This window comes from Acanthaster planci, linkage group LG07 (genome assembly GCF_054643075.1).
Source record: "Acanthaster planci isolate LZ-2023a linkage group LG07, COTS_SCS, whole genome shotgun sequence".
Classification (NCBI taxonomy): Eukaryota; Metazoa; Echinodermata; class Asteroidea; order Valvatida; family Acanthasteridae; genus Acanthaster; species Acanthaster planci.
In genome coordinates, this window is record NC_141783.1 from 19754851 (window position 1) to 19776109 (window position 21259).

Consider the following 21259-nt stretch of genomic DNA (forward strand, 5'->3'; position numbering starts at 1 on the left):
ATGGAAGCCTCAGCTTACTACATTCATAGTTGCGTGTATTTATCCGAGCCATAGCCAAATAGTTTGCACAAAGCCATCTACGCTGGAGTAATTACAGCCCACATACGATTTGAAGCTAGTTTACTTTTTATTCTTCCAAGTGACGTTTTGGTTTTGGTTAAGAGCGCCCTCTGCCAAGAGCCTCTAGTCAGAAAAATGGGTGGGGCAATTTGAAAATGGGTGGCCACGCCTTGTTTCTGCCAGTCAGTTTATGGTGATATATTCTCCCATCTTGGCAAACAAGTCTGCGAGAAATATCTGAGAAAATTCCAGTTGTTTTTGAGCTATGATACACCATTTGATGGAGAAATTAAAACTGGTGGAAAATCTGGCAGATTATTAAGAATTTAACAGATTTCTGTCAGGTAATTTTAGCAGATAAATCAAACCTCTTGAATGCGAAAAGTAGATGCGGACTAGCGGGAGGTTCGGTAGAAAAAAATCATACTGCGCAATTTATTGTAGCGCGAGAGAGTGCAAAATATTCAACCCGCTAAATTGGGATCAACTCAGAGTGAAACTTTTTGTTGTATGAGGAAGTGTTTGCCTGTGTTGTAACTGCAGCTACATGTATGTATTATTGCTTTCGGGTTATTTCTTGTGATTTAGAAAAGTTTTGCTGTAGCGGAATTTTGTGAAACAAATCAAGCATAATTTTCATCTGGTCACCTTGCATACGAAACATGTAACCGACAATACTTTATTCGTCTGAAGCCGTTACGTGCTCAAGACTTCCTTCCAGTGGCGTTTAGTGTGCTGGAAATTGTAGGCGCGGGGGGATATGACACTACATAGGCGTCAGTGTTCATGGTATAAAAATGCATTCTGTAATATGTATCACATTCCTACATCTTAAACCTGAACAGCATATGTCTTTTTTTCCTCTTCCTCTGAGAGTAATTGAATTTATTCTGATTGTTGGATAGTTCAGAAATCTTTATTGATACTTTTATAGAAGTTAGTGCTAGAGCTGTTTACTGAGAGAGTTGCGACATTAATGCCTCAATTGTTGGAACAAAAATGGTGGATTTTGCGTCAGTGCACACATACAAAACAGGCTTAGTTCCGAAGTCTGAACTTAATTAATGCTTTGCCCATGGTTTGATAATGAGGATATCCTTGTACCACGCTCCTGTAACGACAGAATTTTAAATAAAACACTCGCAACAGCGAGCTGCGAGTCAAATCGCAGTCTTGTCCAATAGTTAACGTGGGTTCTAGTAACATGTACATGTATCTTCTGTGCTTGATGCGTCGATTATGACGTCAGGGTACCGTACCGGACAGTAGGCTGTAGCAGTGGAAGTGGTGAACAGGAAATGTCTCTAATTTAACGAGTCCAAGTCATAGTAATAATATCTGGGCGATTCAAAACGACATAATTATTTAAAAAATTCTATCTGGCAAATTCAAATTGACTGCCTGAAATCAATAGAATCGGTTTAGAAAATGAGAATCACTGACATTGAGAAATCTAAAAACTTGAAGAAAACGTGTGTGTTTATGGTGTCTAGTCTAAATTTGGTCTTTCACCTTATTTTTTAAAAAACATTCGTATGGACTTCCATTACTGCCATCTTACGCGTCGCATGTGTGGCGTTGTTTCTTGAGTCTGTAGCCACACGTGACGTCAACGTCGCTTAATGGCGTCTTGCCGTCGCATAGTCGCGTAGTGCCATCGCGCCGTCGCACCTTCGAGTGGTTCATGGTTTTTAGCTACTGCTTACCCTGTTATCCTCAAATGTCTATATTACAGGCTCCAGATCAAGCTTGCGTGATACACCAGGAAGTCCGAAAAGTCTTGACAATGCTCTATTTTTCTCACCTCAAAAAGTTGGGGAATGATTCAATAGACCTAGTCCCTTCCCAAAGGTGTGTGAGTGCTATTTACCACCCACCCCTTCCCCCGGAATTTTCAAGTGTCTTGTGGGGGTGGCAAGAGCGTACAAATGTTTCCTGGAGCTGCAGTCACGGTGGAATGGCGTGGACTCTCCGGCAGCAAGACCTTTATACCTTCACTTATCCACCTCAAGCAGAAGCAGCCCCTCATCGGTTGAAATGAACCACTGTTGGTCGGGAGTGTTCATTTTGTCGGTAGCAATGCAACCGTATCGCGTGCATTTCATAGTCGGTCGTGAACCAGCGAAGTTCATTTCCGATCAAATGGGCCTCAATAGCTAAAAAAAAAATGCGCCCTCTGTTGGTCCAGCTCGAAGCTCTTGGGCAATATCCGAAACTGGCTTCCTGAGCTCTACGGCTACGGGCTGAAGCTATAAAAGGTCAACTGTTTTGAAAATGAAGTATATGAGATTAAATTCATGCAAAATATTGTCACCATTTTACAGTGGCGTATGCAGCTTTTGGAGTGTGTGTGTGGGGGGAGTTAAAAAGCAAATGCACTTTCGGGTTCATCCAACATGATAATGGGGGAAAAATAATGAAACCTATTTTTTTTAATATAAATAAGTGTACGGATTAGTTTCTTTCCTACTCACCTATGAAGTATTCTCAGTTGAAAAAAAATGAAAAAAGTAAGGGGGCGAGAGTTGCCTCCCCCCCCGATACGACTCAGCCTTTTGGCCACAACTAAATTGATAACATAAAGTGACTAATTAACTATTCAAAAACCACGCCCATTCTACAATTCCTCCGCAATGCTACCATCGAGGGCGATTCGCGGTCCTTGGTGGATGTGACGTCACGGCGTATAGTCCTAACCGCTGTTAGTCTTGGGTCCAAGACTGATTCACCGTGAAAGCACTCTGTTTTGAGGCCTACCGGTACTAGTCGCAAAAAGAGTCTTGGTTATTCGCTTGTTTGCTTGCAAATTCTGAGCGAATCTTAGCATTTTTACTCCGAACAAAAAGTGGGCGTGCCAGGATAACGTATGAGGTTGAGGAAAGCCTTCCTTTATTATTTTTCAGTTGGGGGAAATACCCTCTTTTCCCGCCCCCTGCTCCGCCAATGACCCCAAAGCATGTAAAAGCCCCCCAAGCGTAGACGTATCCCCAGAGAAACCATAAAATGTAAAATAAAGAAATTTAAACAAATGCTGCCTCCAAAAAATTGGAACCCCCAGCCCTCCAATGTTTTTCTTGATCCGCCCTTGGGCATTTCAGCGTATTTGCAACAGACTACCATGAACAGTAGTCCAAGATCTTTGGATTTGCGTAGAAAAAAGATCTAAACCTCATACAGAAGTCAACAGCATATTATCCGTTTGAAGTAATGCATGTGGCGATGGGTTCAAGTACTCTAAACGATTCAACAGATTTTACACAATTTGGCCCTAATTATACTTTTGTCCATAGCTGTAACCCATCCGTTGCTCGGAGTATTACATTCCTAATTGAATTAATTTTTGCATGCATATGGTTTGGTAAAAACGATATTTTTTATTTAATTTATGTCATTCGCAGTCACTATCAAAATGCAAAGTTATTCCATGCAAAAAGCACCCCATGTAGGCCGTATTTTAATTTTGTCATAAAAAATTGCAACATGTATTAAAACAAATAGCTACTATTCGTTGTAGTTTATTCTTCTGAATTCATTATCATCAAAATAAAAAGTTAAATTCCTCTTGATTATAACAAAATTATGACATATAAATACATGCAATTTGTTTTTCTATTCAGAAAGGTATAAACATAATTTTGATCGCTATACTGACCTTTCTTGATCACTAAGCGCCTGCTACATGCTTGGTTTTATGACCATGAAACGTTGAAACGGTTTGATACAGCGACCGAACCACAAAATGTTAGTGGGTGAATATTAATCTCCTAACTGGTCAATGCCACGGACAAATTGCTCAGGTTAAGGACACGGTTTGGAAGATTTTCAAAGGACTGATGAAAACTTGGGGGAGGCAAAATAGAAATTATTTTATGAAATGTGTGGCATTTCTGAAGGGTGAGGCTACATTTTGTGGATTTTTGCACGCTTTTGGAAGGAAGGGAAATGAAATACACCCCAAAAAATTATCTTTCTAATTACCCCCCTCCCCCAAGTCTGTTTGGCTCCCTTTTAGTGGCCAGGGTGCCCGTTCCCCCCCCCCCTGCAGTCCACCCTTTTCACAAACTTAACATTGATTTTTTTCTTTATTACAGACGGCAGTGTTTATAGTTTATAATTCTCGCCAAGCCGTCAAGTCAGGTTCGAGCGCGAACGCTGCTGCTTTAGTGTAAGATGAAAACGCCTCAGGGAACAATTCATGCCTGACGACAAAAGGGACAGTGCCTTGTATATTTACCGCATGTGCCTTGGAGTCTGCAGAGTTTTACAGATTACAAACCAATGCTTCCAGTTTTAAAAAGTAGGCAGACGTTTTGTGATGCGACCGCATAAAGGACCAGTTAACAAGTTCCCTCAGCTGTCAAACATAGGTTCATTAAACAAAGGGGAATTTGGTGCAACTAATGTAAAGTACATTTTGTATTCATGAAAAAAGATCTGTGATGTGTTTTTGATGGAAGAGGGTACATGTACTGCGAACCCGTGTACCTGTTCCAGCCAAGCTTAGGAACATTGGCGGACTCAGGAGGTGTGGGGGAAGCAATTGGAATGGAATTGGACCCCAAAATTGGCCACAGGGGACAAGGATTTAAGACTAAATCAGAGATACATGTAGTTGTTTACATAAAGATGTAGATGCACAGCTTAACCTCCTTTCGTGTTTCATGTTTTATGGAACTGGAAGTAGCTCCCAATTTTACAAGAAATGGGACCAATTAGTCATATAAGGCCAAGGCTAGCAGGTTTTTAATATTATTGAAATTTAAAACTGTACTTATTTTATAAATTGTTAGCATGGATGTTTAAAAAGACACGGTGAACAATAAAGGAGAATTCCAGAAAAAAAAGAAAGAAAGATGTGTATTTCTTTTTTTAAACATATGCTTTCCTGTTTATTTATACCTTTAAATGTAATAGAATTAATATAAGTGTAAACATACGCAAGGCGATGTCCGGTGAATTGTCGAAGTGATAGTTTAATTGCAATGAAGCGTAATATGGTAATTTTAGCTAAAGTAGACCTATTGCTTTACACAGTGTCAAGGTTTAGGAGTAAAACTTCCCTGGGCAAAATATCCGCTAAAAATTCTACCTGTACTTTTTTAATTGAAAGAACAAAAATTATGACCCTCTATTACAATGACAAATTATAGGAACTCTCCAATCTGTAAATGTAATCAGGTTCGGTGTGCGCCAAATATCACTTAGAGCACCCGTGTTAAATGACCAATGAAAAATGATCTTGTTTTATCTCGCCTGATGTAGTTTTACTTTTTGATACACGATTGGTCGGTAGTCCTGTAGACTCTTAAAAGCTCATCCAATAAAATGTGTTCTTTACTTGAAATCATGATGTAACTCTTATGCTCGAACTTCCATTGGGTGATTGTAATGGTTCATTTTCTTACAGTTCCCCGTGCAAGTGAATTTATAGAGCAGTTGTGTTTCCGTTTCACCGATGCACGTGTGTCAATAAACTCAGACTGGTTCATATTTGACTCTGACGGAAGTGATCATAGTTTGCAGCATGATCAGGTAAATTTTTCCCCGATGAAATATAATGCATAAACAGTTTTTGGCGATTGGACATTGTTTCGAACACTCTCTTGCTATCAGTTTGTAAAACGTGTGAATATTATCACGTTAGGGTATTAAATACTGTTCAGTTATTGAGCATTGGCGTTCAGGAAATGGCCACGTAATGTTTAGCTTCTAATGTTTGTAAAACTGGCCTAACAGTTGGGGAATAATCATTCCTTCAAGCTTTACTTTTTTTAATATGGCAGTTCTGTGAGGTCCTTGAAGTGAATTACGTTTTCATTTTTGTAATTTGGAAAGTATCTGAGAATCAAAAACTGTGTTGCACATGCAGATCGCGAGAAAAAAGTTAGCAAGACGAAATAAAATTCAATCGGCCAGTATGAAAACAAATGAGTGGATAGAGAACCCCTGTTGGCATAAAGGGGCAGACAATAAACACCTATCATTTGTCGAGTTCCGAAAAACTGCTTAACCATTTCTCTTTTAGGCTTTTGTTTGTTGTGTTCTTGGCTTCTCTTGTTGCCTGTACGGTGTTGGATGAGGATTTGAGAGGTCGAGACTTGGAAGATCTCCTGCCTAGGGATGATGAAAATGTGGCGGCCTACTCCAACGGTATGGCCTATTTCAATTATAGATTTCCCACTAGCAACTAATTGTACGTGTATCAAACATGCCGGTCCAGACAACAGTTAAAATCATGAAAACTGTAAACATCATTTTCGAATGAAATGCATCCAGTGACAAATAATCACAGGTTAGAATCTTAATTTTTTTCAATTGGGGTGGAGGTTGCTGATAACAATGTTGCGGTGCATTGAAAGAACGTGCATCAGAGTTAATGTTTGTTCATGCCGATCTTGTTGGTAGAGTTTTTCTCCTAAATTCAAATTACTGTAGAGAAAATCAACAAGAAGTTGGCATGTAAGTGCCCAAATCCCGCTCTTTAAGTTCAACACTAAAGTTCCAGTTGCTTGATGAAGTCTGGCATGAATTTCCGTTTCAACCAGATCGTAACCCAGACAGTTTGTTGAGCGAATTCAACGGCGGCTGCAGTCGACCATCGGCTGACGAAGACAAAGGTAGGGCTCACGGAAAGTGTGTGTCTTAAATCGTCACACCATCCCCACACCTATTTCATGTAATAGTTTACCCCAGGGGTCTTGAGTCTCTCCCATGGGACAGGATTGGTTGAGTCGACAGTCAGTCTGTCCCCGACCTTAACCTTTTTGTGAATTTCCCCACTTTCCAACATGTTCAACAGTTGTTCTAAACTGATCGATGATAGGTTTCAAAGTCACTGATATAGTACCCATTCAAGCACTTTGTTTTCTATGTTCAGGACGAAACCCCGATGTTTTCTTGAGTCAGTTCAACAGTGCCAAACGATCGCCTGAAAACAAGAGAAATCTAGAAATGTACCTAAGAAAGCTCGAGGAAACGGATCAACCTCTTACCAAGATGTAAGTAATAAAGTGAAATGGAAAACATGAGCATTATCCTCATGCACAATGCAATACGTTTCGAACACTCTGACTCGCTTATAAATACATGTAAAAATATGACGTGTACATTCTGAATACACCTTTTACTTTATAAGCGCCGCTGCTTATACACAAACACTTGTTTAAAATATTCAGTTTTAAACGCTTTATCACTGCGAACGTGTCCATCTGTTTAACAAGTTGGACATGATTTTACCAAATATAGCGTTTAACACCCAATATGCAAGATACAAGCTTCAAAATTAATATCTTGTGACATTTTGTGGCAAAATAATAAAGTTTTAATTCACTGATCGCATATTCCTTACAATGTATGTTCAAATACTCTCACAATAAAGATTTTGGGCGCATTCGGCTGATCTATGCGATTACTCGAGTCTTGCTCGGTTAGTCGAACTTTTACTGCACAATATCAGTGTCAATAATCCCTCATCAGCCAGTTGCATTTAATCTCTACGCGATCGACCACAGGATCGACCGATCACGCAGGCTGATCGGGTGATCATGTCCCCAAAACGACAGTGTGGTCCAGCCGAAGGCATGTAAAGGCGTCTCAAACAGCCGCCAAATGACCTTATTCTGTCCGTGGAACAGAGCCAGATATCGAAAGTGTTTATTTTACGGTGAGGGAAGAGGGGACCGTAGAACCTGCCCCGCTTGGCACAGCAGAGAACCTGCAAACAACCCTATTCACACATATGCCCAAAGCTCAGGAATCGAATCCGAGCCACATCAAGCATTAAGAAAACCGTCAAAATCGAAAATTTGTGGTTCTTTAAAACTCAGTAACAAAGGGACAAACGTATGCGACTTGAAATTCCCCGAGAGACGTCTTCGGCGATGCGGCTTCCGCTCACAGTGGGCATTGTAAGACATGTTGCAAAGGGACAGTGTGTCGAGATAATAATTACTGAATATGAAATCTCAACTATTGCAGGCTCTCGGCCAAAGATTTAGAGCAACGCATCCTGCAGATCAGGGAGGCCCTCGGCGAACGGCAAGCGTGCGATTCAGCCAGCCCAGGGTATCGCACGATTGACGGTACATGTAACAACATCGGCAAGCGAGAGCAAGGTTCGGCCGGTGCTTCGATGAAACGGTTGATGGACAATGCTTATGGTGATGGTAAGTTCTACTGGAACACTAGTCTTGGCCCAAGACGTCAGTGATCGATAGTTGTTTTATTTCTGTTGAAGAGCGCCCTCGCACAACTAGTTTTTACTTACTCTCACTGTGCACAGTCTAATTATGAATCGTTGGGGGCGCACTACTACGCACGGTGTCAGACAAAGTAATATAGAGCATGAGGGACTTTACCTGAAAGAGGGATATTTGCCGCAGGTCTTTTGAGTTGCTATATTTTGCATTCTTGGTAGTAACGCTCCCACCAACAACATGTGTAGGGCCTGAAGAAACATCCATTCAAGGCCCGTAATTAGCTTTAAAACCATGTACATTTGTATTCACGAGAATCTCACAAATATATGTACTTTATGTTTGGGATCCACTAAAGAATTAGGTATGTTCTACTACTTTAACCTAAATCTGAGCACGCTTTATTGGCAGACTTTCTATTTGCACATCGCATGCGTTATTGACTTTTAAAATGACCAAGACTGCTTGGAGAGTTTTGGAATTGAAAATTATGAGTGGCTTCCGTTGTAATTCAATTACTTTTAAATTTAACCTGTACTACATAAGTCATGTTTGAAGATATAAATCCATTATTGCAACTATAGCTTTGGGATAGGGCAATCAATTTGATGATTTCATTCAATTTGGATATACACGGGGGCCCATTACATTATTCGTGCAAAGTGGCATCCATTATGTGATCTGAATGTGATCTGCTATGTAATTTTTCATGAATTATTGCCTGTGGCATCTTTCATTCATTGTCACGTTACACATGAACATATCAACACAACACATACCTTTGACATCCTAGAAAATAAACCTAATTACTTTCAACCTCATTGTAGTTTAGTTCTGTTGGCTTTGGCCTGTCATGACAGCCCTTTCAGTTAAGGTCACGTGACAAAGGACGGCATAAAGTAGTTGTCGTCTATGACTAGAGCACATCCCAGTCTATGAACTAACACTTCAATCTGATCACAACTGTACTTCTGCAGACAAGAACATTTGAAAAATACACCTTTAACAGACACAGTATTTTTATCTGTAACTCATGCATTCCATTTCAGCAATCTGATGATTGATTCCAGCCGTTTTGATTATCATCGAATCTTGCCTAATATGGTAATCAGAAAATCGCAGTTTTATGGCGTCATCATGACGTCTAAGAACTTTCAAAAGAACGGTCACTTGTATTTGAATCATCAAACATCAGCAAAAGAATTATGAAAGGATTTGTTTTGATCAGGAGATGCATTCAAAAGATTGTTTAAAAAAATTATATGATTGTATGGCCTTTGTTTTTGTCCAGTTGCACGTTAAAACATTGTACCGTCTTAATTAAAAAAGAGCCGCAGGGAGTTATCGTCAAAAGAGCATCGCTATGGAGAAAGAAGTCATATAAAACCAAGCTGTGCTATGGGTGGCTGGCTAAATAAAAAGGAAAATGCATAAAAATAGAGTGACAACTGGAAAGCAGCGAATAAATTCCAATCCAACGTTTCAAAGGATTACTTGGTTACTGTAAACTTGAAATCACATGGGCAAACTTTTTTTTTATTGTTTAGCAGGTAATTTGCATTGCATAATTAATCATGCTTGGAAAAAAAAGAATGTGTCCCAAACTTTCAAAATCTTACGTCAGATGTGACGGGGTCACGAAAATAAAGTTAAAGGTGACGGCAACCCGTGACCACTGTTAAAAATGAGATTAGGCCTGTACTTTAAAAGGCTTGAGGGGAATTTTCTTACTTCATGGATAGCAAAATATGTTATTTTAATTCAAGTTTGTTAGCCTGTTTTCAAGATGTATTTTTGCGTTTGGGAGATGTTAATCTATATAACAGGTTTTGCCCTTACCCAACGTACATATGTACGTTGGGTTTTGGGCAAACCCTGTTATATGAGTTTGTTAGCCGTTAAAAAGAAATGGATATTGACGTGACTGGAGTTATGTAAGAATTTATTTCTCTTACCGTCTTCAGGACTGTCTCAGCCGCGCACGACATCTGTGAACGGGGGCCCATTACCGAGCCCCAGGAAAGTCAGCCTAGCAGTCTTTAATAACGCCCGCACCATGGTCAAAAATTTCACCCAGGTGGGAATGCACTTAGCACAGCTGGCCAATCACGACATCGCCGGAAGTCGCACCTGGAAAGGTGACTAACAGGTCGCACCCAAATCTGCGGCTGTGGCTTGAACTTACGCACGGCTTTATGGGAACTGGCCCGGCCACTACCGTGGGCTCGTGCGTAACTTCCAGCCACAGCCAAGCTATTCGGACAAATTCCTTGAGAACACATAGAGGGATCCCAATACGACGCTTTTAGCGTCGATCTGCGCGCAACCGCATTTGAAAACGAGGCTGTATGTGTCAGACGATTGAAAGTAAGGAGTCAAGACACAAATACATAAAAGTATGTTAAATTCAGACTTTTCAGGCAGCAAATTTTTGTGGAAGAGTCTTTCAGGACGACTCGACACGTAAAATCAAAAGAAAAATAACAGTTGACTTCGAACTAACGTACCTGCAATGGTCGTGTATCTTGTGCAGTGGGCGTGGTTAAAACTGAAGTGGTGTCACACTTACAAACGTGATATGCATGTACTGTGTCGGCTCCGTGGGCGCGCGAGATGAAGTTCAACACAAAGAGCCTCGGTTTCGATGCGGATATGCGCAGACAGCGCTAACGTGAAATTCCTCTATTGCATAATGCTATATACATCTAGCCGCCCATGTTATTGATGACCTGTGCGCGTGGTGTGGTTGTGTGCACATGCATCGTAGCCTTGCAGAGAGCGAGCGATCAAACATGTGCAGAGAAGGGTGAGATAGGTGGGTCTACAGTCTGTTGCTGTGAGTCAGTCCAAGGGGAACAACCACCGCATGTTCTCTCCGAATTTTCTAATTATGTCCCACTTTTAAGGGGGCCACAGGATGAATTTCGTAGATACCCTTTACATCTCTGGACCCTTCTTCAGTGTCTGAAAAACTATGCGACATCCTTTTGGGGTTAATTGTATTAAAATGAATATTTCAAGCTAATTCTGCCTAATGACGGCACTGTTGCCGTGATGTCAGAATGGAAAACCATAGAGGAAGGAAACAGAGCTCAATTTAGATAAGTCTTGAAGGTTTGCATGGTGAATAGGTACAATAGAAAGTAGGTTTGCGGTAGCACCATGGACGTATCTCTTTTGTGAGTATTTGCGGTTCTGAAAAGAACCAGTGGTACTCGACGTTTCGAGCAGTATGCTCTGCTCGTCATCAGGAGAATGCCGGATACTGACTGGGAGTGGAGCTTAAGTAGTCTGGTGGAGGATTCTAGAGACAGGGGATTAGTCCGATGATGCGTGAAGGCGGGAACTCTGGAGAAGGGATTAGGCTGGCTCGGTGATGCGTGGCGGTAAACTTACTCAGGTGTGGCAGTACTGTTGGGGGTGTGGATTGGTAAACATGGGTGCTAAGGGTATAGAGGACCCATAGGCAGACTAAAGGAAGAACTGGGGCAGGGTGCCAAGGGGTATAGATGACCCATAAGGCGAGCTAAGAAGGGTTGAGGATGGGGCGCCAGATGTCACTGAAGATGAAGCCTGTGTCTTGCGGAACTGTTCTGTTCTTGTAAATCTCAATTGCCTCACGAACACGGCGTGGATACCATTGTTCTATGTTGGCAATGAGATGGGCTTGTTGCCAGTGGACTTGGTGGTCTTCAGTGCTGGAGTGCTTGATGATGGCAGATTTCTCGAGATCCCCCCGTCGTCCATGGGCTCGGTGTTCGTTGAGTCTGGTGGTGAGATCTCTGCCAGTCTCGCCGATATACACCTTGCCGCATTCGCAGGGGATCCTGTAGACGCCTGGCTTGGTCTTGGGGTCTTGCTTGTCCTTGTGTGACTGGAGACTCAACGAACACCGAGCTCATGGACGCATATTTTTGTCCACAAATCAAAGCAGAAGTCGGGTTTTCTCCCTAGGATAACATTATAGTTTCGTCGGTGAGTATGGAAATTTGCAATTACTAAAGTCCGAACAGGAGTCAAAAATGCCAATGAAAATATTTTAACAAAATCGAAATTAAAGTAAATTGAGGTACAAAGATGCATTTTCAGGCGTTTCTGTGAAATACATTTAATTGCATTTAATTGGCAGGTTGCACTTGATAAACAACTCTTCAGATTAGCACATTTCTTATAGCTTTGCTTACTGTCTTACTTGTGTACGGTGTGTGGTCCTATAACCTGTGAGATTATTGATTGCTCACCAGCGCTCTTTAGCATGATAGACTGTGGCAGATATAGGATTGGGTTGTGTATAGAAAGAATGGATCCTCCTTTCATGTGCACTCTTTGTCCTAGTTAACTGCGCGGGTTGCGCGGCGAAGGGCGAATGTTTCCCCATCCTGATCGACGACAACGACCCTGTCTTTGGTGCCAAGCAAGATTGCTTCAACTTTCGCAGGTCCATCTATCAAGCTGATTCTTCGGGTGTCCGTCAGCAAATCAATTTCGTCACTTCCTATCTCGACGCGTCCTTTGCCTACGGCTCAGATGACACAACGGCAGCCCAGCTGACAGGAGGTAGGAAAAAACTTTTTCTTCTGGTTAGGAACAAAAGTCGAAATTGGGAAAAGCCATAATCGAAATTAAATATACAGGTCGGTCTATACCGCGCACTAATTTAATCTCCATCGGTTTCACGATCGACGCTGATTATGCCAGCAAAATTCTTGGTCAGCCTTGAATTATCGATTCAATTGGTCAGTAATAAAAATATCTAGATATTAGCTCCTCTCCCGTGCTTTCGGGTGAAAAATGATTATTGCTGCTTTGAACTACCAGCAGAAGCTTACTTCTGGTTAATTAGTTTGGGGCCAAAATACTCATTAAAAGTTTAACTGACGGTAAAACATCTTCGACCGCATTCTCTGAAGTATATAACAAAGATTTCTTGGTGGGCTTTATACTAGGATGACAGTCCCGTGGCTCTATATTGCCTGGTACCCTACCTGAGGGCGCTGTATTGATCCAGGGCCCGGGGGACTGTTAAAGACTGTCAATTTGGGCTGAGAATTCAAAGAGATTAACAATTAGATGACAGTCGACATGTCAGTACGGGAACGAGTCATGATTACGACAGAGAATAGGTACATGTGACAAACTGTATTTTTGTCATGTTTTCGAAATGTAGATTTTGGAAGCTTGAAACATCTCACCGACACAAAGACGGGTCGAGAGCTGTTGCCACCTGACAAAGCATTGGAACGTTGCGCTGGAGTCAATGAGACAGCAGGCATCTACTGCGGCAAGTCAGGGGACCGTCGCACTGCCACACAACCTGGCCTAACAGCCCTACATACCCTCTTCCTGCGTGAGCACAACCGCATCGCTAAGGAATTCCGCCAACTCAACCCTTCCCTGGGTGCCGATGATGTCTACCAGAAGGCCCGAAAGATCCTGGGGGCGGTGTGGCAGCACATCATCTACAACGAGTACCTGCCGCTGGTCGTCGGAGAAGATCAGTACAGATCTAAGAATCTTTCGCCGAACGCTCCTTACGCGTACGACCCGGCCGTGGACGCGTCGGTTGCCAACGAGTTTGCCGCGGCAGCATTCAGGTTCGGCCACTCACAGGTCCCGTTTCACCTCACCCGCGCAAACAAGCGGTACATGCGCAAGACGGTCCCCCAGATAAACATGGCAGAGGCGTTCTTCAATGCCACATTCATGTTCGACGAGTCTATCGATGATGGCGCTGTGGATTCAGTTCTACGGGGCATGACCTTGCAGAGTATGTATAAAGTAGACCGGCGTTACTCGGACGCCCTGACCAACAACCTTTTTGGTGACCCGGCAGTACAAGGGTGAGTGATGTATATTGAAGATTAATTGCTTGCCGTTTGGTCAAAAGGGTTGGTATTTCAATAATTTTGTGAATGAAACGCCGACTCATTTATTATTACACCCGTCTGAACTTTTCTGGCTGTATGTGGTCATTCTCCTTAGCAACGCCAGTTCAATGTTACGGGTCAATGCAAAAGTGAAGCAAATTTGATGTGGCAACACGTGCAGGAAAGGTCGCATGCGCATTTGCAAATTCACAGGACGAATACTCGATCTGTTACCAGAGTTTCAAATTCGTAAAAAAAAGGGTCTTCATTAAACTCTAAAGAGTCGGGTTATTTTTGCCCATCTCTATGCTATGGAATTCCATATCTGCGACGGACGACGCACGACGGGCGACGCACGACGGGCGACGCACGACGGAAAATGGCATGTTTGGAACTGGTAAATGGCAGAATTGGGACACAACAAAAAGCAAAATGCGACAGACGTCGGGCGACGGGCGACGGCAGATATGGAATTCCATACTATGCCGGGGGGGATTCAGCCCCGCTAAGAACTCAGCTGTGCCGCACTTGATTTTGTTTTTAAATTTGGTATGAATGTAAAGAAACTCCTTATCATTAAAAATGTGAAGTTACGTATGGTTTTGTTGTTACAGTCGTTTGAAGTTGATGGCTACATACATGTGCACTGAGCACCAGACTGGAAAAAGTATAACCGTCTCGGAAAAATGAATGCTGAGCAAGAACAGTATGTCTGATTTTCACAAAATTGGTGTCAAAATGACAACAAACAGTTACTCTAAAACTCCTGAGGGTTCAACCCCCCCCCACAAAAATGCACTGCTATATCGGGAAAATGTTTCGGGGGCGGATTCCGCCCGCCCCCAGCTCTTTCAGGCACTGGCGACCAGCACTTTCGACTAATGATGGCGCTTGCCTCATTCTCTGTCTCCTTCTGTCATTGTCAAATTGCCTTGTGCTTGCTTTCGCTCATTTGCAGCGATGGGTTTGATCTTGAGTCTCTCGACATCCAGCGGGGTCGCGACCATGGAATACCGAGCTACACAACCATCAGAAAGGATTTCTGTGGCTTGAGTGAAATCAGCAGCTTCCAAGACCTTGTTGATGAAGAAGTCATGCTAAACATGGACGCCCGCAGCCTTAAGAAAATCTACGGGTAGGGTGATTAAAGAGCCTCGAGCTCGACCAAGAGAGGGCGCAATTTTCCTAGCAACGCAATCTAGTTTGGTGTGAACTGCTCTTTGCCGGTTCACAAACGACTATGAAGTGTTTGCGTTTATGGTCGTGTCGCTACCAAAAAGATAAATATTTCCCCCCTCTCCGCAAATCTGGCTCTTTTCAACCGGGTTGCTTCTGCTTTTGTTGGAAATGGCATTCTTTCCCATGTGCGCCTCAGCGCGATTCGCAGTGACTCCAATAATTATGAGTAAATCTGTGTATAGTGTTTATTGAAATTTTACGGGAGTGAGAACGGCAAACGGATGTATCATAACTTGAAGCTGTACAAGAGCTTATCCAGAACCAAAGTGTTGGGGGTGCAAAATTGTATTTCTTGAGTGTGGAATTTCGGTTTCATGTGTTTTTTTCTGTTTTTTTTTATGGTACACCTTTCATGATCTGTCGGGTTTAATCTAAATTTAAATGTAATCTTGAATTTGGTTGTTAGGCCTTTGCAAGTTCATGTATTGCATGTGTGCATTAAGAACGTCAGTTGCCGATTCGCAAGAACGATTTTCACCACAGTCTGGGTCCGATTTTCACACACATTGGTGTCAACATCAGACCGCAAGACATCACTAGAAAAACTCCTGTTAAAGGACTCGCCTCCGGCAAAATGCATCGCGATGATAGAGGAGAATTATGTCAGAGGTTAGATTGCACTTCCGGCTCTGTTAGGGTGAAAATGTGTATCCAAAAAGGATGTTAGTGTGAAATTGCACCTCATTAATCTTTTACGCATTGTGCAGAGACGACGGGGTACAGGACGTGGATGCTATTGTCGGTCTTGTCCTCGAGAACCATCTTCCGAACACCTTGGTTGGACCCACCGTATCTTGCATCGTTGCTGATCAGTTCCACCGACTTAAATTTGGCGATCGTTTCTTCTACCAGAACCCTGACCAGTTCACTCAAGGTAAAGCCAAAGAGACCGACCATTATGATCCGGGTTTCAATAAAATACGTCATAACAGACCTTTACAATACCGGTACCCTTGATTTTCGCGGAGGATCCTTCGACCGTGTGATCGACTGCTTTGACGTTCATTCAGAAGTTTTACGTCAAAAATATCACATCACGAGCCTTTATTGGCGTTACTGGTCTTGAAAACTAGCAAACCTCAGAGAGAGCTGGCTTAACAGGAATTTGAGCACAGTGCAAAGTTACACATGACTTCTTTTGAAGAGATACAATTTCACTTATGGTAAAATTTGAGGCAATTAAGAAAGAGGAGTAATAGTTGAACGCCATTTTTCTTTAAACTGAGATGAAACTAAATCAAAGGTAATTAAAATCATCTTCAATAACGGAATCGCACATTAACACTGTAACAAGACTTCACTTACACAATTTGGACACCTATTGTGCTGTTTACATTGCACCATAGAAAACTACCGAAGTTAAAAGTTCCACTCAGCTCAGTGTATATAAGGCAAGCAATATTCGAGATATTATGATACCTCTCAGCCCGATTTTGCTGATTTCTTTCTTCATGACAGCTCAGATCGACGAGATCAAGAAGGCAACCATGGCTAGGGTGATGTGTGATAACCTCGAAGCCATCCAAAAGATACAGCCTGGCGTATTTATCAAGCCGTTCAATTTCCAGCCTCCCGTATCAGACGGCGGCGAGGAAGTTAATGCTCGCCAATGGGAAATGAGGTGAGTTGATAGTAGCTTGAGTGGAGCGAAAAGTCTGATCCCGGCAGTGTATCATACATCAAGGGCACTGAAAGCAAAATTTAATGAGCAATGACATGTATACAGATTTTGTACATTTCAAAAATTCAATCAGACCGATTGCGCCCGCTAAGTCACGTGATATATAGTGGGTATTAAACACCAACGAACACGGCGTCCTCTATAGCAAACTGTGCCATAAGTGTAATTTACCAAAAATAAAGTCAATACACAGACTAGTGATGAGCTAATGACTACATAAAAAAATCGGCTTCATATTTGGAACACAACACTTAAAACACACTTTGCTATGGGGTTTGTTGGTTTTTGATACCCACACTAGGTCACTTGACGTAAAGGGCACAGTTAGTCCAATGAAGAGGACCCGGGGATAGCATGACGGTATTCCGCCGGCGATTACATGCCCAATCACTTGACCCCGTAGTTACACCACTAAATGGTTACCTCAAGCCGAGTGCATCCACGTGAAGGTGATTTTTAAATCAAATCCACGAAGATTTGCCTTTGTGCCATATTTGATTTTATTGTCCTTTTTTGCTTTGTCATTTTTAAAGAGTATTTTGGAGGAAGCACTGAATTTGTTTTTTAATGTTCATGTTAGTTTGTATATTGATGAGCATAATCATGACGTCCAATCGGATGAACCATTGATCACCCAAGTTGCCCATTGCATCCGGTTCCATGTTTCCTCGTAGTACTCCGTGTACAGTGGGCGTGGCTTAAAACGGAAGTGGTGTCACACTTACGAACCGGTTCAGCCCGGGCCTACGCACTCGGACTTGAACGCGTGCTTCTTCCCGAGTGACAGAGCTCTTCTGCTATACCGAAATGGCTCGTAGCGTGCAAAAGTTAACATGTATGCCTATACAGGACTGAAGTGTGTGATCAAACAGTTCTAGTCTGAATGACATGTAATCATGGAGTCATAATGACGTCGCGGCTAATTATGACATTGCCTTTATAAAGCACTCCTCAGACCGTCTGTTCTATTCTGTGAGTTCTGTTTACCTCTTCAGGTATGACTCCTTTTATGAGTACAGCAGGTCTGGCACCTGGCCTCACAAGAGAGCTACTGTGTTGGATGGCTTGGATAACTCACGTGTGGAATGCGCCTCGGACAAGATACCAGTCGTCGACCTCTCGAAATTCATCTAGAATCTGGGCACTCACAAGGGCGGATTCAAAACCAAATTTCGGGGGGCGGGGTCCACATTTTAGGGGGGCAGCAAAACTTTCTTTCTGTGAAACCTTGTGGTCTTTCCTAAGTGAGGCTAAACATTGGGGCTTTTTACATACTTTTTGAAGGAAGAGAAATTACGAGGGCCCACGAAATCGCATTCCTCTATTTCAGAGCACAAACGACATTCAACTGGCCTCCCCTTTTGGAAGAGGGATAACTCCCTCCAATCTATGGTCACACACCTTATACAATTTATGGCAGAAAGATGGCTGCATGCAAACAATGGTAGGTGGAAAATATCTTATATCTTTGGGTAAAATGAAGATGTTGGTCGCACAACCTTACCATTGTGAAGTAAACATTCTTTAATTGTATGTTTGAAAGGTGAATCACTTCTAGTCTGAACTGTGATGTCTATTTTGGAAAAAAAAAGAATATTAAATTTTATTTAGCGTATTGGTTGCCTTTATTGCATTTGGGGTAGGGCCTACATGTATATTCAGATTGATGAGGTTACGCACATCCCCTTTTAAGGTCTTTGAATGTGAGTCGAGTCTAATAATTTTTGAATGAGTATTTCCCCGGTAAAGGTGTATTTTTGACATTCAGTAGGGTGTAAGATTTGATTCTAGAATAACTGGCACAAGCTACATTTTGCTACATTTTCAGTAATTTTTTTTTCAATTTGGAAACACTAAAATAGAAACAGTTGAGATTAAAATTATGCATTAGTAGTCTGTCCTTTGTTGGAATCGACAAAGGTTTTAAGTGGTTATTTTTGCTTAATTAAAGAAGATCTTGTCTTATTGAGACTATTTGACACTGTGTATACATTAAGATACCAAAGTTCATTTTTTTGACAAGAGAGTAACCTTGCTAAGTTACAAGACGAGGTACCACACCGGAGCGTGCATTTGCCACTGACGTTCTTAAGTCTTTTCGGCGCGAAAAGGTATTACCTGAAATTCCATCTGCCTTCCTCCTAGAGTCCTAGCTGTTTCTGTGATATGCTTAGTGGAGCGAGCACAAGAGTCTGCTATATAACTATATACCTATAGTCATATTTTGTACGAGTCACTCTTGCTCATATACCCAGAGAGGGTGCTCTTCCACAATAACAGTAAGCCTAACATCATAACACAACTGCAGTTTCCAGTGCCATTAGTCTACAAAATAATATGGCACACCATCGAACACGAAACTCATTCACTCTTCCTGTTTCCGCTCACTAAAAGAATGTAACTGGATTTGCATTGCATTATTAGGCACAGGCCTACAGAGATCTAGTTCCTATATTATGGCCTCTGAAACGCTTAAAGCGGCCCTGCTGTCTATAACAATATTGAAATATATAGGCCTAATTGCATGTATACAAGCATGAAAGTAGCATTTATCAGGTTTAACTATGAAGATGATTATTAAGTAGATGCTGTTGTATCAATTAAGAAAACCTAAAAGGTATCAGACTCACAAGAACAATTGTGGTGTAAATCCCAGGGGTGGGGGTATAACCCCCCCCCCTTTTTGGGGGGGATGGGCTAATGAATCACCCCCCCCCCACTTTGTTTTAGTTAGCAAATGTTTAAGCGGAGGACGTGTTACAACGACTTAATGCATTCAATATCACTCAAAAAGGGAAACAACTTCAAAAGACATAAATATGCTATTCTGAATACATAATTACAGATGTACATCAATATCATGACCATCGATCTCTATACAGAGTCATATGGTTACCCCCCCCCAGCTTTTCAAATGTTTATGGCCGGCCAGGTCATCCTTCCCCCCGCCTTCCCCCATTCCAAATCAGCCCTAATTCCCAGCACAAATTTTACCCCACTGAAAGAAATGTTTACCTTCACAAATTATATGCATTGATTCAGTAATGGCAGACAATCCTGCCCTCTATGAGCAAAACAATGAAACTTGACATCTTGATAATTTGACGTAAGGACGTAATCTTGGGGCACCTTTTCCATTGCGCAAAGTTAGAATCTCGTTCGCGAGTAATCATATGCTATCTCAAGCGTTTTGGTGGTAAATCCCTAGAGTTTGGGCTTGGATAACAAGAACCGGATTTTAGTCTGTGTATGCACCAGGCTCTGTTTAAAATCAAACGTTCAATGCTGCAGCTGTATAACCCAAAGGTGCAGGCTCCACGGCTTCAGTTTTTTTAATAGTTATTTTGAAATTAAAACAAAATTATGTTTAACTCCTCTTTCAAAACGTAGGAGTTAAAATGACAGCTGCTTAACCTTTGATTATGACTTGTACAAAAAGTACAAATATAGCTTTGACTGAATAATTAGCAGTCTCTAACCTCTTGAGTGATACCAGGCGAAATTCAAAAATTTATAATTATAGATCCCATGAGATAATCATGTTGTTGTGACATTTCAGCTTTGTACACACAGGATGCATTGTTTAGTATTCAATTAAGTCAACAGTCCCTAATTTGATGTGAATGATTACAGATGCATCGTTTGGACATAAAATGTTTTGACAAGTATAGAATTGTTGCTTCACCAAAACAAGATGAACTGTTTTCCCGTGGAACGTGTAAGTGCTGTGAAATAAACGCAGCATAAACCAGCCATTTGGAAAAGATGAAATTCTACGACTATTTAAAATACCAGTGAAGTACAAGTGGAATCGCGTTTATGATTCAGAATGGCTGCCGCCAGAACTTTGAAGTCGTTTTCCTCAAAATGGTCATTTTTTCAAGTTTCACTCTTTTGCCTGGACAGGGCCAAGACACTTCACAGAGGTGAGTAAATTCATATCTTTATTATTATTTTTTTATTTTTACTAATTTGTTCATAGCCAGGGCTGAATTGTCAGATTCGTTACAATAATTTTTAAAAATTCATGAAAATATCAAATACACTTAATAGTTGAACACTTAAAAATCTGTTGACCATAAAAAACAAATGTACATTGGCTACATAAATATTACAAAAAAGAAGAAACACCCCCCCACCAAAAAAGTACATGTACATTGTACAGACGGCAAAAACGCATAGCATTAAACAAAACACTGCATGACTCTTCTAGTCAC

At 41.6% G+C, this 21259-nt stretch overlaps 1 protein-coding gene across 1 annotated transcript; it reads left to right on the top strand.

The window, feature by feature from the left end:
• The first annotated feature begins 5480 nt into the window (after positions 1-5480).
• On the top strand, positions 5481-19814 carry LOC110976213 (salivary peroxidase/catechol oxidase-like). Its single transcript, XM_087138709.1, has 12 exons — positions 5481-5592; positions 6086-6210; positions 6606-6677; positions 6938-7058; positions 8038-8225; positions 10220-10393; positions 12591-12812; positions 13423-14095; positions 15081-15257; positions 16069-16235; positions 16820-16982; positions 18038-19814. The coding sequence occupies exons 1-12, from the start codon at positions 5585-5587 to the stop codon at positions 18174-18176; spliced, it is 2229 nt and encodes a 742-aa protein (XP_086994835.1). The 5' UTR covers positions 5481-5584; the 3' UTR covers positions 18177-19814.
• Positions 19815-21259: the final 1445 nt, after the last annotated feature.

Bases quoted from the DNA above. Each gene is read 5' to 3' on its own strand.
- LOC110976213 (XM_087138709.1), top strand. The intron at 15,258-16,068 runs GTAGGGTGATTA...CGCATTGTGCAG, and splicing joins AGCCTTAAGAAAATCTACGG to AGACGACGGGGTACAGGACG. The intron at 16,983-18,037 runs GTGAGTTGATAG...TTACCTCTTCAG, and splicing joins GCTCGCCAATGGGAAATGAG to GTATGACTCCTTTTATGAGT.